We start from the raw sequence: 15,942 nt of genomic DNA, 5'->3' as shown, positions 1-15,942 counted from the left end.
AGAGTGTGTACTGTAATTCTGAGTATAAAATTCAGGCTCTGTGTTTGGCATTATGGGAATATGCGTTATCGGTATTAGTGTGAGTCATCTTTATTCTCCAATTAATTTGGGATGGAAATATTCTTCCCTGTCTTAACAGCCTAAATAAAAATAACGACAAGTACACTTGGGGAAATAGTATTTAACTTTATCATCCCAAAAACTGCAAAACTGAAATTACCTAATTATTAGGGTTAAAAATACAGTATTTACCATTTATGTAAGAAGCCTGAAATGAACCTTTATTTTTTTCCTGTTTCTTTTCTTTTTTTTTTTTTTTTTTTTTTTTACGTGCCTATTCATAAACAGTCTCTTGGTTTCTCTTTATAAATATTGACTTACCAGTAATGTTTCTAGAGCTTCCCTCTACAGGAAAATATGTCTTAATATCCTCTGAAAAAACAAAAAAACCACCAAGCTTGATTTAATTTTTGTTCTATGATTCTGTCTTTTAGGAAGCCTCACAACTAGTTCCACTGGAATTTTTGAGGTCCCTGAAACATGGTAGGAAACAACTGCCTTAAAAAGTGGAATTGTTTGAAAGCAGTTAAGAGAATACACCTCTTGGAAGCCATACTTTATTTAAATAAAGTGGTGTTAACAAAGCAGTATGTGTCCTGAAAATCAGTTTAATTATTTTAAACTGTTTCTTGAACAATCACTGTCAATTTTACTTGTGTGTATATCACCTAGTATATGACTTGTCGTTGATCCTGTGAAATCCTTGCTGTTGTAACTGATGTTAGGTTTAAGAAGCAAGACTCAATGTCCTTTTAGTCACCTCCTTTGGCATGCTGGCTATGAACTGTACAACAAGAACTGGCACTCTGTGATTTTGTGCTAGGCCGTTTCCTCTGCTTGGGGAGTTACCACAGCTCTCCTAATATTTAGCTGTTTTTTCAGGCAGCATCAGTATGCTGTCAGCATTCTGGAAACAGGTAGAACTGCAGTTTCATGTATTGCTTTCTACCAGTTACTTTACCTGGGAACATTTTTTTGAATTTCTGTTCTCTACCCCCACCCCCTGTGCAGGTGGTATTCATCTAAATACCAGCATTACACATACCTTACCCTTTCAAAAAACTGTAACTTGAAAGTTTCTCAAACATTATTTTCCTGGTGGGAGGTAGTTTTTCTTTTTCACATCTGTTGTTGTTTCCACTTTTAAATCCTGATTTTGTAAAAAATGTTTTTTGGTACCTGTGATAAACCTGCTAACTGCACCAGCCCTTTATTTGTTTAAAAAAGGATCTGCATTGGTAGATTTCAGAAAATGTTTGATATTTAAATTTTTGTATCATGGAAATAAAACCAAAATATGTATTTCCATAACATGAAAATTAAAGACATTTTCTTAGGAACTGGCTTGTTTTTATTTATTAGCACCTGAAATGGTTTTAGTGAAATCTTTTTTTTTTTCTTTTCTTTCCTTCTTCCTAATATAACAATTTTTTGGCCATCGTGAGTATCAGACCCTTTTGTTTCATGGACTATTTTCAAGATATTTGTGAAATGTAACCAAGAAAAGCAAGCCTGTTGTCGTAAGATTTAAATCGCTCTGTGTTTCCCTTGGAGGGGTGAAAACAAAAGAGTTCTACAAATCAGCAAGTTCAAAACCATTGCTGGGTAAGAGTGGAATATTAAGGCGGCTTCATCATACAGTATTTACACTAGAGTGGGAAGCACTGCCATTTAAACATGGAATAACCTGTTTGAAGGTATGTCAAAATTCATGGGTTTTTAAATGATTGTGAACTGGCATTGCAAAGGGAAAAATAATTTCAAGATGTTAAATGTGAAATGTTGCATTTCTAACCTTAGAATACTCCCAGAAGTACTATAATTAAATTGTTTAATAGCAGCTCTATCATCACATTCTCACACTAAAATGTGGGAAAGAAGTCTTGCTATTAGTGATGCAAGGGAAAATTAGTAACTGAACTCTTCTGCTCTCAAGGAGCCAGAGACTTTTCTTCCCCAGGACTCTCTTGACCTTAGGACTAAATATTTAAATCCCTTTCATCTTGAGTATCCAAACCAATTTGCAAATTTAATTCTCTGAATATGTGCAACACCTAATAAAAGTTGTGTAGAGCATTCATCTCTCTTGGAGGTGATTCAGGTAAATCACACAGTGTTCTCTCCAAATGTTGGAGTGAATTATTAACAGTATATGCTAAAGAACTGGCATAACATGATTTGGGACAGAGCTTAAGAGTCATGATGACAAAAGGCTACAAAAGCATTTAAAGGGATTGTCAGAAGTACAGGTTAAGGGGCAAGGAATTAGCTGCTCAAGAGACACAGAGGGCTGAGCTGACACAGAGAATCCACCTGGAGTCTGTACCCCGAGGCCATTAGGATCTTTTTCACTCTTGAACAGCAATGCTTACATACCTGCAGGGAAAATACAGGTCTTAATTACATCACAATACAATCCCTTATAACTTGTTTCTTCAGAGTAGGCTACGTACATACTTCACTACAAAGGTTAACAGCTATACCCAGTATTTCTACGTGCCTCCTCTCAGTTGTCATTGTGAGAAGCAGGATGTTACTGATCTCTATCAATAATTAATACTGCTTAAGAAAGCAGGGTTCTTGCATGTCTTAGTCCCCAGATGTGGCTTTTGTCGAGGCGGACATAATAGCACACACTAGTCATAATCCATATTCGAGAGAGATAGAAAAGATTTTTTATTTTCTCTACTGCAATTCTTATACCTCTTCACAAGGGCTGTGGCCTATTGAGACTGGCTGCTTAGCAAACAATGATGAGGCTGTAAAACAATTAGCTATACAAGCAAAGGTATAGTTGCTACATATTATCCACAAATTCTTCCTTATACACTCTTAATGTCCCATAACAAGAACATCCTCTCCTTGTGTCTAGAACATCTTCTCTCGTTGATTGTCTTCTTGGCCTTCTCTGTGGGTTTCACTGAAGCTGCAAAATTTCACTAATATTTTCATGGGTAAATTCTGACTGTCTTTAGGTCTAACTCTGTGAGGCCCCCAGTCCAGCTGTCAGCCTCATCAACTGATGTCTATCAATAATTAATACCTCTTAAGAAAGCAGGGTTCTTGCATGTCTTAGTCTTTGTGTGTTTGATTTTTATCTGTTGATAACCTGGGTAAGCTACTAAACTGTGCTTGAGGGGGCTGTAATATTTCTAACATTGAATTTGGGTGGACGAGTGTCAGAGGTCAGGGACGGTGGTGTCCTAAGCAGGGACTGGCCCCACTGATCCTGCACCAGGCCTCGCTGTTGTGTGGGGTTTGGTCCACTTCCCTGCGCCTTAGATGAAATAATTAATTCTAGGAGGGAAAGAATGTAGCTTAAATTAGATCCACATTTATTTCATAATGTACGTTTAAAATATGTGTGTAGAATTTGTTTTGGGCAAGCAAAGCTGTCATCACTAGTTGTGATGGCTCTGGGGGTTCCTGCTCGGTGGGGGTTTGTGCTGTTAACTGACTTCAGAGGTCACTGAATCACAGAATCTCCTGAGGGTCGTCGAGTCCAGCTCCTGGCCCTGCACCCGGCAGCCCCGAGCCTCCCCCGCGTGCCTGGGAGCGTTGTCCCGGCTCAGCTCGCGCTCGGGTTCTCCGCTCCTCTCCCGCTCCCTTCAGAGCCGGGCGGGCGCTGGCGGCGGGGCCGCCGCCCCTGCCCTCCCCGCCGGCCGTGTGGCGCCGGGGGCTGCAGCCGCCCTGAGGGGTTGTGCCTGTGCCTTCCGACTGTCCGAAGGAGCCTGTATTACCTTGCCTTCGGTAGCGCTGACGTGGAACATTTTCCTCAGCAGCCGTGCAGCTGGGTGGGTTCCTGCTTGGGGCAGGGTCAGGAGCGGCCGGTCCTCACCGCTGGCTCTGAGGGGACGGAGCTGGGGGGACGCTGAGGAGGGTGTAGGAAGCAACAATCAACAATGTATAGAAGCGCTGGAAGATGGCATTGAAGGAAGTGAGGAATTGCCTTGAGAAAATACGGGAATTTTGTGAGGAGTGTTTAAAAAAAAAAAGGGGCACTTGGCAGTGTAGGCCTGAACATGGGAGTATCTGAGGAAATGGTGTGGAGAAACATGAGGGAGGTCTGGCTCAGCAACAAATGAGGTAGGTGAGCTGAAATCCTGCCACCGCAGAGGAACAAGAATGGGCTTATTTGGCTGGAACTTAGACTTGACAGTGATAATTTATCTGTAGTGATGGAGTACTTCATTGCTCGCCTCAGAAAGCACGTTAAAACTTTATTTGAAGTAATACTTTTCAATTTTATCTCAAGTATTTATGGGTGAGAAGTATTAACGTGTCAAAATGCACAGGATTGCAGCACAGGATATAGGAAGTTGCTGGTAAATGAGAAGTAGAGATAATTGTGTAATTTAGACTCGGGGAAAAGAGTGTGAGTGTCTCTAAAGCATGGATTTGAATGGGGGCAGGTAAGAGACTGAATGAATTCCATGTGAAATTAAGATTGCTGCGAGTGCAATGGCCTGTTCTTGGTGTAAGATTTGAGCTTATGGTTTGGAGAAAAAGTTAAAAGCTTCAGATGATTTAGATGGAGAACTAAATTTTATTATGGACTCAGTGGTAAAACCAAGAGAGAGATGGAAAGCTAAAACTTCTGGTGATTGTGGGAAAAAGTAAATGTTGCAATTCTTTCTTTCTTTAAACTTCTGAGTTCTGTCACGGTGCCCAGAAAACATCTAGTACCCTGGATTTGTTCTGTCTTTAAATCATAGTAAATGTAATGCAGACAAAAATGTCCTCGGCAATTCGGAGCATAAAGATGAGTCCTGAAAATCAAAAGTTCTTAGCTTTTGATGTGTTTAGACTACTGCCAGCAGAGCAGATATGTACATTGAAGCAGATTCCTTGAGTTATTCCACAGTACATTTAGTAAATGAATAAACATTTGCTTGTTTGTATTGTACTGTTGCAGCTTTAAACTTACACTAAACTAACACTCCATGTGTGCTTTACAGAAATACTGCCATACCCTCATTGGATGTTGAGCAATAGATGGTGGGTTAGACTGAGGTTTGTAGGGTCATTGTATTCATATTTAAGATGTTCTTTTTGCTCTAACAGGTATGCAGGAAGCTCATTTAAAAAGTTTTTTTTTTCCCATCAGAATAATTATTGGCAGCCATGTGCTTCCATGAGTGCTATAGCAGATCACAGGTTGGTCCCAGCTCAAGGCTAAGTTGTATGGAACACATCTGTTCAGAAATGCAATATGGAAAACATTCAGCCAAACTGGAAAAAGTTAGATTTCCCTGTGCTTATATTAATTTCTTAAAAGAGCTGATAGTTGTATTTATACATGAGCCAGTCTATAGTCTACAAGTTTTGCAAACAATGTTGTACCAGAGTGACCCTGTGTGATGGGGTTGGTAGTGGTGTGCAGCTGAACATGAAAGTCTGGACGTTGTGGCTGTGCTGAGCCAGTTGAATCCTAATCGGTGATCTGGTTTTAATCCATCGAATGACTGAAAATACGATTGTATTAAAGTTGATTGCTTCAAAAAATTTTTTTTGAAGTTACCAGTTCCTTTTATAAGCCTCAAAAAGCTTTGCACTGTTACTGAGGTAAGAATGGCTATTTTGTTTGATTCTGAATATGTTACAACTTTGAATATTTCTTTCAAATTGGATTTTAAACTTAGAATGTTTAAGGATGACTGAACATGTTTAGTTCATGTATATACTCAGGGGGGTGGAGTTTTTTTAAATTAGATGTTAGATGATTTAATTGTAGGATGCTTCTTACTTCAAAAATAAGTCTGCTCCAAGCATATGCATGTGTCTTTTGCATTACGGGAAGTTTCTTGTCTCATTTGCAATAAATAACTGATACATGTTTGCTAACAATATCACAGTAATGTAAAATTGACTCTCCGTTCTGTTTAGAAAAGGTTTACGCTTCAGCCTTTCCTTTCAATTCTCTCATATGCTCGATTTAATTTCAGTTATCCTATTTTTGATGTGCTGTTGAGAAGCTGCCAGTTACGATTAGAAACTTCTTACTACAATAGCGTAGAACTGCTGACAGTGGAAATAATAGTTCAGTTGTTTGGTCCTGTGCTGAGCATGTTGTCTTCAATGAATGACACAGTGTTGCAAAGAGATGATTTACCAGAGAATTTCACCTCAGTATTACTGGGCTCCCTCACCTGTAGACTAATCACCCTTTCTGCTGGGTTGTGCCATACTCCCCTGAGGTTTTCCAGTAGTTGTTACTAAAACAGATTAAAGGATGGTGGTACTAAATGATGAGTCTGTGAAGAAGTTAATGGGAAGTGTTTATATTTTGGCAAATTTTAGGAGGTAAATGAGGTGTTGCTTGAAATGTGTAGCATTCCATTCTCATAGAACAGATCACTGTATTTTTAGTACTTCAGTCAGGTTTCTTAATTGAAGTAAATTCTTCTGTCTCGTAGAGGGTGCAGCACTAAGATGTTCTGAAGTGTTTATAACATCTTAATAATAATTTGTAATGGATATTTGCAACTATGCTGAGAGGAATTTTTGAGACTCACACCTTTGATTTTAATAATGTCCAAGAACAGGAATTTAACATCTTATTGTCCATCTAATTCATGTCTAACATGAAATTTGGGATGAGGATGTGTCTGAAGTAAAGTGGCGATTCAGTGGCAGAATCATTTGTTTAATGTCTTTTAGCTTCTTTATGCCTTCTTTTTGCTTTTTGAAAAAAGAGCTAGAAGAATTAGACTAAATATAAACTAAGTATGAAAATATTTTAGACTGATGGTTTTAACAAATACCTCTTTTCCTTGCAACTACTCTGAAAGGTATTTTGAAACACTGATGATGACAGTAGTAGTAAGTCAATTAGGTATGAAGACTAGCTCATACTAAAATCTAAATTAATGTAGTTTATCCTGAAAAAAATTATAGCAGCAGCTATACAAACTCTACAAAACTGTTGAATTGGTAAGAAGACTAAAGAACAGAATGATGCTCAATTTAATATATTTCCATACTAGTAGCCCTCAAATATTAGCAGGTGGAGCTGTTTTTCTGCCGCGGAAGTAATCTGTGAAAGATGTGTGTTTGAAATTGCTACTCCAACATATTAAATAGATCTAATAAGCAACAGTAAAAAGTAGCATTTTCTGAGGAAAGTGTACTATTTTTCATGGCAAAAAAAGGCTTCAGTGTTCTGAGAGGATTCCCAGTATAGTCTGGCAATTTTTGAAGACATGCTGAATGTACAAACTCATATTTGAAGAGACATTGTCTGGTTTATTTTTGTGTGTATGATACCTAATCTTAGGGTGTGAGTTTTATGAGCACCAGCTAGAAGCTTTTGTGCATGTGTCCCAGTATCTTCAAAAGCATACAGACTTTCTTATTCTGGCTTGCCAAAACAGGCGCTCAGGCCCGTGTATTTTGGTGAAACAGAAGATTTTCTGTCAGTAAATGCTTTTCAATCTAGTGTAGATGTTTTCTCATATAAGGAATTTGGAAAGTTCTGTGTTTTGCTTCTACAGGAGTTCAGACAAGAAAAGAATTGTGATATGTCCTGAATTCCAGTTTCTTAAATAAAGGTTCTTCCCTGCGTTCCTTCCTGAGCATATTTCAACAGTTTTAGGTAATGCACAACTAATTTAAAGGTGGCTATCACGTTCTCATCTACTTCTATTTACAAAATGCTCACTTATGTTAGCTAAACAAAACACTTTCTTGTTTCCTGAATGCATTTCTGAAAACAAACACACACATAAACACAGCATTTAGAAATGCAGTAAAAAAACCTTTGAAAAATGTTGAATGTTTGCATTACATACAGTTTTACTTGTGTGTATTTTACCTTTATATTTAGGAATAAATTATTGGGATAAACGTTGTGCTTTGAATTGAACATGGAGTACAATTTCAAATGTAATCACACAGTTTAAGGTAGGTTTGTGAACTGTAATCAGTATTTATAGCTCTATTACTCATTTTGGCAAATAGGCTTCACGTTGTTTCTCTCTGCAAGAACTGAAATTATCACTGTGTTTGAAATTGCAGTCTCTTTACCTCTCACAGGCTGTTGTATGACTCAGGCAATCTGTGTAATCTCAGTGTGTTCATGGATAGAGCACCGCATCTCCACATGCAGAATATTTACCTGAAGTGGAACGTAAAATGACTAATCTGGCATGGTGACTGTTTAACTTACTGCAAGGATTGTGTTCAGCTGTGCTGCCACCAGTGCAAGGGGATTCCTGCAAGTGGGAAGGCTGGGGGCACTGACAAAGAGCTCATCTAACAGCCTGAGAGCTGTGTATTGTCAAACATGATCAAAGCTAGAGAAAACTGCAAGAGTTTTGCTTGGAGGCAAAACCCAAAACCAAAACCAAAAAAATCCTACTATTCCTGAAGGAAAATGGACAAAGGTTATCAGTAAAGATGAGAAGAAGTTAATTAGTTGTTGAACTCTTGCCTATGTCTTCACATTTAATGTTTCTTAAACAGAACTGAAAAGTCTTGTGCAGGTAAAATTTTGTGCAGGGATGCCCTTTGACAAATGTGACACTAGAGTGAGAAAAGGTAAAGTTTTTTTCCTGTCTTGTTGAATAGCATGCAATTCTATCAACACTGCCTGGAAGTGTTGAGCATTCAGCTGGACCACAGCATATAGATGTTTCACACTGGGGAAGATTTTATGTGTCTTGTCCTTATTAGCGACAACTAATTCATAGTCACTGATATACTACTGTTTAACATGAATGTAATAGTGTAACAAGCTCTAAGGTTGCTACTAGTTGTTTGCACAGCTCGTCTATTAAATGCCAATACTATGGTATTTATATCACAAACCTTTACAAGAACCTAGGGGGTTTTTTTATGTTAGCAAACAATACACAAACATTTAGTCAAATAGACACTGGAAAATGAAAGAAATTGTTTGTATTGTACAAATTCCTTTACTTGATTCTTTTTACGTCCTTAATAAGAACCCTGACACCTCATTTAGTCATTTAATTTTAGTTTGTAAAAGTGAGAAATATTTTCTTATCAAGCATTCCTAGTAGGTTTACTATCTGTATGTTTCTTTGGGACAGCTGGAAGATGCTAGATACACTTTAAGTTTTTCAGCTTTCTGCTTAGTTTTTCAGTTTATAGATAATTACTGTTAGCAGATTTTGCTGAGAAAGCCATCATGCAGTCTTTGAAGAGAATATTCAGTTTCTATTCCATCCTGGTTTTGGGAGGTCTTGGTCGTATTGCAAGGCACATTCTAAAAATAAAATACAAAAATGTGTTGTCTAGCTCTAGATGGGAGTATGTGATGACTGCAGATGTGTATATGATATGCATAGGAAGAATAAGGCCAAGCATTGGCATCTCAGTACTGTGGGAAACAGAACAAAGTGATCTTTCTGGCCTATAAATCTGACTGGAGTTATACTTGCTAACAGTCCAACTGTAGAAACTTCTGGGAAAAAACAGCAGGAAGCTGACACTTGTCTAGTGTTCTGAGTAATGTAAGTGCCAGCTAACTCATTTTCAGGAAACTTGGGGGTTTGTCCTTTTTTCTTAATGCTGAAATATATTTGCATATCAGATAGCTTTAGAGTTCAGTCTGGCAAAAAGGTCAGATGATTTTCAAGTTTCCTCTGAGGAGAAGTGAGTTGCTTGCCAAGTTTAATGTAGTCTAACCTAGAAAAACAGAAAGTAAAAATGTTTACTGTAGTGAGATGTAAATACAAGTACTTGTAGTAGATCAGAAAAATTTGCAAGACTTGTGAGTTTTATATATTTTTCATTGCTGCTCTTGCTTTGTGTATTCTGAACCTACCAGACATCAGTGTTTACTCCATAGATTAGGAGAGCCCTACTAAGATCTATCTATATTCAAACTAAAAAAAAAATCCCACCACGCTGAATTTTCAAAACGTTTAGTGTAAACCACACAGAGCTATTATTGTAGATTACAAACTGAGGGTGCTGCCATGTTCCAGACTTTTTTCTGTGGGACAGAAATCAGTGTGAATGATTCTGAGAGAAATTCCGAACTGTGCCAGTGATCTCTCTGGTTGGGTGGATCCAATTTAGCATGCTCTGTCTGGGTTTTAGGTAACTGAAATTATTACTGGAAACTGGAATGGAAAAAATGGGTAATATAAATAAGTTAAAGCATCCATAATCATAGATACACAGTATCTGCTTAATAATAAAACCAAGGCAGGGAGTTAACAGCCCTTATAAAATTTGAAATATCCAAACAGAAGAATAACTGGAGAATTGACATAGTTGAATTGAAAATCATGAGTGCTTTACTTATATTTCATTAGAAGAAGGTAATGGCTTAGTGATTAAATAATATTATGCCACATTCAAAATCAGTGTCCCACTCCCCCTTCATTTCCTGAAGTCTGAGCCATGTTTAAATCACTGTAGAACTGCTTGGCACTTAGTCATATTCAGACATGCCAGTTCATGCACTTCTCTGTGATCCAGCTCACTCTCACGTGGCTGCAACTGTCTCACACCTTTCATGCTCTGGAAGATGTTTTTTTCTTTTAGCACTGAGTTGAGAGGGAACTACAAATGCAAGGCTTGGAGTTTGAGCAGCTGCCTGAGTTCCCTTGTACAACGCCCAATTCTTATGCCATACGTGCTACTGGATATTGTATTCTACATTATCCTGAACTTGGAAGCTGAAAAGTCTCTAGAAATCATTTGTCTGAAACTAAAGCAATTCTTCATAGAGTGATTTGTCTCTCTTCCACCCTGGAATGTTTATCACAAGTTTAACACTGAAATTCCTGGTTGGTGGGAATCTGCAAACATTTTGATCTTTGTTATTATATGCACTTAGTTGAGATTTTATAACAAATATGAATAATGAATTTTTCTTCTCCTTCAGTTTATTTGTATTTCCACTGCTCTGATGAGGATTATACAGCAGCATACAACTTAACCAGAACAGTTCACAAATGCATTTTCAAACTTGGTGTAGAATAAGATACAATTTAAAGGATTTCTTGGCTTCGCAGTGCTTTTTATTCTTGAGACACAATCTTATTCTCAGAAGACAGAAATCCTTAATTATTGGTACTATATGTGAGTAGCTGTGGCTGGGAAACTCAAAATTGAGTCAACCTGCAGAGATTTCAAGTGTTTTGTAAATGTGAATTTAATATTGTATTTAGCTGAAGTTTTTAATTGAGGATGATTCTTCAGGGAAGCTGTGAAGATTTACAGCATTGTAAGGGGAAACAGTACAGTATTTCCTGTCTTTGCTTGCTCTAGATAGAGTAAATTGCTCTGGCAATTTTACTGGCACTTCTTTCAGTTTACTATAAAATCGTATCACAATCAACTTCACATTTTTCCAACAAAATCAAACCAGAAAAATGAATATTTCAATAGATCCCAGGACTAGAACAGCTCTGGCACTTAATCTGATGGTTATTGTAGAGCTGTTTTAATGCTACAAAGTTACTAGAGGATGTTCTACTTCACTTATGTTTCATTAGTGTAATATGTGTGTTCTATTATCTAGTTTTGTTCTGTTATTCTTCCCTTTAATAGCCACCTAAAAGGAACAGCCACTGAATTGCTGAAAATGAGGATGAATGACACATTGTAAGGAAAGAGGCTCTATGCCAAATTCCACACATTTACACTGCCAACATTTATCCACAATGTTGGCAAAGTGGAGAAACACTTCTGAGCTGCTCTGTTATTTATGAGACAGATAATTTTTTTTCCTGGTAGGATGGCGCTGGATAATCTGATTTTCCTCACCGTCAGCTTAGCCACCAGTTTTTAGGGTGACATTGGGCAACACACTTTAACCCTTCTGCGTCTCTGGTTTCTCCATCTGTAAAATGGAAATGATAATTACATATCTGAAGCTACTCTGAGACTGAATTCAGTTAAGCTCCATAAGTATATTTTATTTTCATGTGAGGCATTATTGCATATTAAAAGAATAATTGCTTAAATGAATTTAGTACTTCTTTACTCGGGACTACGTGAATTTTTTCCATGAAAGCAGTACATGGTGAATTAACTTGTTTTACATCTATTATAAATTTTTTGACAAAATCAGGTATGACAGTTTTCTTCAATTTCATTTGACAAATATGATCATAAACTCTTATTCCATAAACACATAAACAAGTTATTCTGCCTCATTTGTTCTTTCTGAAATCATTCCTGGGTCTGTCTGCGCTGTAAAATACCATGTTTTTGTGTCTTGGTCCTTTCCCCTTCCCTCTGCCTCCATAGTGTTTTAACTAAGCTGTGTTATTCTGTATTTCAATTCAATGCGTGGGGACAGTGTTGTTTTACAGAGTCTTAGTTTATGCAGTGATCTCGCTCCCTGCCCCTCTCCGCCTTCTTGTCCTGAAAAGACCTGCAATGCAACTTTTCCTGGTAAACTCCCAGCACAGAGCATGGAGTTAGAAATGTGTGTTCATTCGGTGAGGATGGTAGTTTAAACAATGTGTATGAAGGTTTTATGAATTTGGAACATAATCACTGTGTAAGAGACTTCATATAGAAGCTCATTCTGAGCAGTTCCCTTAGGCAAAAATACAAATTCTTACTTTTTGAGATGTCTTCACAACAGTAGGCACTGAAAGCATGCCTGGGGTCCCGCAGATAAATATTCACTGTAAACCTACCTGGGCAGTTACACTGCTACACAGAAGCTGGTTTTTAATGCAACTTGAATGGTGCACAGGAATAATGCAGGTGGGAGGAGGCAGGGGAAATGAAGTATAAGAACAATTAGAATAGCTGTTCTTAGAAATCATAGTCCAAGTATTCTTGGTTAATATTTCTGTATTCATGCAGGAATGGAGTTCTGTGGGACAACATAAACTTTTCATCTTGATATTTGTAGGAAAAGGCAAAATGTTTTTAAAATTCTTTGAATAAATACACAAAAATACTTTCCAGTGACATTTAGTATCTGCTACAGTTCTCTTCAAATATTCTCCTGGTGTAGTTTAAGCATCATGTAAGCACAAAGAGAAGGGTTTATCCTGTTGCATGTGGTCAGTGTTGTGAGACATACTAATTTCAGTTCACATCTAGTGCATTCCGTCTTCCCTAACAGACAGACCAGGACTCTAAGGTTCAGGCCACTTACTTGGAATGCTCTGATTGCATTACAAATGGCAGTAAGTTGAATTTGGATTTTGTTTGTTTTAATAATCTAATTATTATTTTTGCTTTTGAGTTTGTGTGGAAGACAGAACATACCAAAGAAGAAACAATGCTTCAATTTATTTTTTATTTCAACTTCCATGTATGCTCTCTTTGTATCCTTACAGTTTTATTTTTTGAATGAAGACTTTAACATTAATTTCACATTCAAGTTTTTTTTAAAGTTTGTACAAAGTCTTTCTTTTGTTTTATTCCAGTACAGTGTTTTCTCTTGTGCTGTGTTTGGACTTAATAGAACATCTAAGCAAAAAGTAAAGATTGCTTTTTTCAAAAGTCGCGTACATTCTGCCAACTACGCACATTATCGGTGAGCCAGATATCTCCAGGAGAAGGCTTGTGAAGGTGGCTTGAAGGTGTCTGGGATATAAAAACCACGCAGAGTAGGAACTCATAAAATACATTATTTATGCAGAGAGAGTTCTTTGAGTGTAGAGAAAAAGTCTCTGGGGCTCACAAAGAAAGGTAGCAAACTATAAAAATAATTTTTAATTTGCTTAGGATATAATTCTTCATGTAATATATGCAGTGCCTGCAAAGTGCAGTATCCAAGTCTGTAATAGAAGCACCTCAGGCTTGAACTTGAGCTTACTTTGGTCCAAAATAATTTAGCCAAGTTGAACCATACATGTCACTTACACTTTTTTTTAAATTTACAGTGTAAAGTTAAAAATATTTTGCTGTGATATCAGTGTTGAATGTGTGCAGTAAAAGAGGGATTTTTGTGCAAATTAACTTTAGCACTTATAGCTTCCTGACCTTCATCTGACTTTTTTTCGAAGTTGAAGTCTTAGATTGCTGCAACAGAAAATCACCTTTTTAAACAGAGATACTGTAATTAATGCTTCTGATTAAAAGCTTGTGGAGTCCTGGAGTACACAATGCTCTCAATTTAAAAGGTGAACATTTGTTAGTTTTCACATTATTTCCCTTGCCCTGAAGTAGTAGTGTGTGGACATGCACGTAACTTTAGTATCACAGGAACTTCTGAAGAAATCTTTCGTCTCCTAGTGCTGGGCTGTTGGACCCTCATGTGACAATGGGACAGACGGCATTGTTGGAGTGTGCATGAGGAGTGACTTGACCACCTTATGAAGCCTTGTAGGTAAAGAAAGGGGGAATGGAAAAGGCAAGTGCAATCAAGACTAATAGAATTGCAGTGTTGAAATACCACCCAACAGGCTTGCTTCAGTTGGAGGTTCTTTCTCCTTAAATATACAAGGAAGAGATTTATTAATACAAAGTAAAAATATAAATACCTTTCTTTTTTGTTTTTTTAAAAAGTAACCTTTAGTTAGTTTCTTTAGTGTAGATCACATAAATAGGATCAGGAGTTTTTCCAAGATGAGGGAATATGAAGATGCTACAAAGAATATTGTGGGAATTATCTTCTCTAAAGGAATAGCTACATCTTAGATGAGCTATTACCATTACAGTAAAAGCAATCAGAGTAACCTTCAAACCGTGCTAACACTGAATTATTTGGATTTTATAAGTTTTTGATTATATGCAACAGAGTTGATTGAGATTGCACTACAGTTATATGACAAGTCCCTTATGAGAAAGGTACACATCGAAATGTGACTGTGGTTAAAACATCTGAGTGATTTTAATAGCAAGCTTTCTTTTGGTGGAAGATAGTGGGCAGGAGAAGTGTATTTAAGCCACCTATTTAAAATAATTTTGAAGTACAAAGCAAATTTTCCTTTATGGTCTGATGCTTAGGAGTTCAAGGAGCATTTGGACAATGCTCTCAGGCATATGGTGGGATTGTTGGGATGTCCTGCACAGGGCCGGGAGTTGGACTCGATGATCCTTGTGGGTCCCTTCCAACTCAGGATATTCTATGATTCCATGAAAATATGTAATAAATAAGTGGGAATTAAGAAAATACCATCTTTATTTGCAGAAGAGCCAAATGATGTAACAAGCTACTTTCTATTTCAGGATGACCTAATTAGTATATTAAGGCCAGGGTTTCCAAAGATTCATTGGTCTGACCTTCCTGAAAACTTTTTCTTCTTTCCCAAAAGCATACTGTAATTTCTTTGACCTCAATTTAAAAATCTGCAGTGCAGAATTCAAAGTCTTTAGGGACTTTGTATAGACCAAGTACAAACTGTGTGTTATTAACTGCTTTTTAATAAAAAGACCAATTTTATAAACAAGACACTCCAAATGTATTCAGGGCTGAACTTAATTTCACTTTTGCACAGGCTTATGCAAACCAATAGATGTTTGAAATTACCGAGTCAATAAATAGCAGTATATAATGAGATTTTGGTAACTAAATCAACTTCAGACAAGTTAGAGTTCAAGCCTTGTGCAAACAGGTGCAATTGAAGTGGCTTGAATGGATTTGATTATTGACGTTTCTTGGGTGGCTGAAAGAGACTGAGATAAAGCTTTTTGAGAGGCTGCACATAAGGGGGAGTTGCCAGTGTGTTTCCCCACAGAATTTTAAGATGTAAGTTTTACCTTGTGGAGAAAGTTTCTATTTGAAATGTTATAAATTTGCCATTGTTGCACTTGCCAATGTTGTGTTACATTTGCAGCATGAGACCTCCTAACTTACCGCCCATTAGCTTGAGCTGTTTTGCCCATATACAATTAGAAATTATTAAATATGGTTTCAGTTAAACAATTTTCCCCTGAAAAGCTCAAATGGAATTTTAATTCAATAAATATCACCATTGGGAAGCCATCTGT

General features: G+C 37.2%; 1 protein-coding gene and 1 long non-coding RNA gene across 3 annotated transcripts in view; both read left to right on the top strand.

The window, feature by feature from the left end:
• The window catches only part of PARN (poly(A)-specific ribonuclease), a 48,812-nt gene extending 47,412 nt beyond the window's left edge, over nt 1-1,400 (top strand). For both annotated transcript variants that reach the window (XM_032125974.1, XM_032125976.1), the window contains exon 24: nt 495-1,400. In XM_032125974.1, the coding sequence (XP_031981865.1) occupies nt 495-547 (53 nt within the window). In that variant the 3' untranslated portion in view covers nt 548-1,400. The remainder of the gene's footprint in view (nt 1-494) is intronic.
• A 2,081-nt stretch (nt 1,401-3,481) lies between these two features.
• The window catches only part of LOC116452148, a 55,512-nt gene continuing 43,051 nt past the window's right edge, over nt 3,482-15,942 (top strand). Inside the window, exon 1 of the long non-coding RNA XR_004243418.1 lies at nt 3,482-4,146. This is a non-coding gene — a long non-coding RNA (uncharacterized LOC116452148). The remainder of the gene's footprint in view (nt 4,147-15,942) is intronic.

The sequence above is a fragment of the Corvus moneduloides genome, chromosome 16, assembly GCF_009650955.1.
Source record: "Corvus moneduloides isolate bCorMon1 chromosome 16, bCorMon1.pri, whole genome shotgun sequence".
In the NCBI taxonomy this organism is placed as follows: domain Eukaryota; kingdom Metazoa; phylum Chordata; class Aves; order Passeriformes; family Corvidae; genus Corvus; species Corvus moneduloides.
Note: the sequence above shows the minus strand (reverse complement) of the source record. Positions and strands in the feature narration are given on the sequence as shown.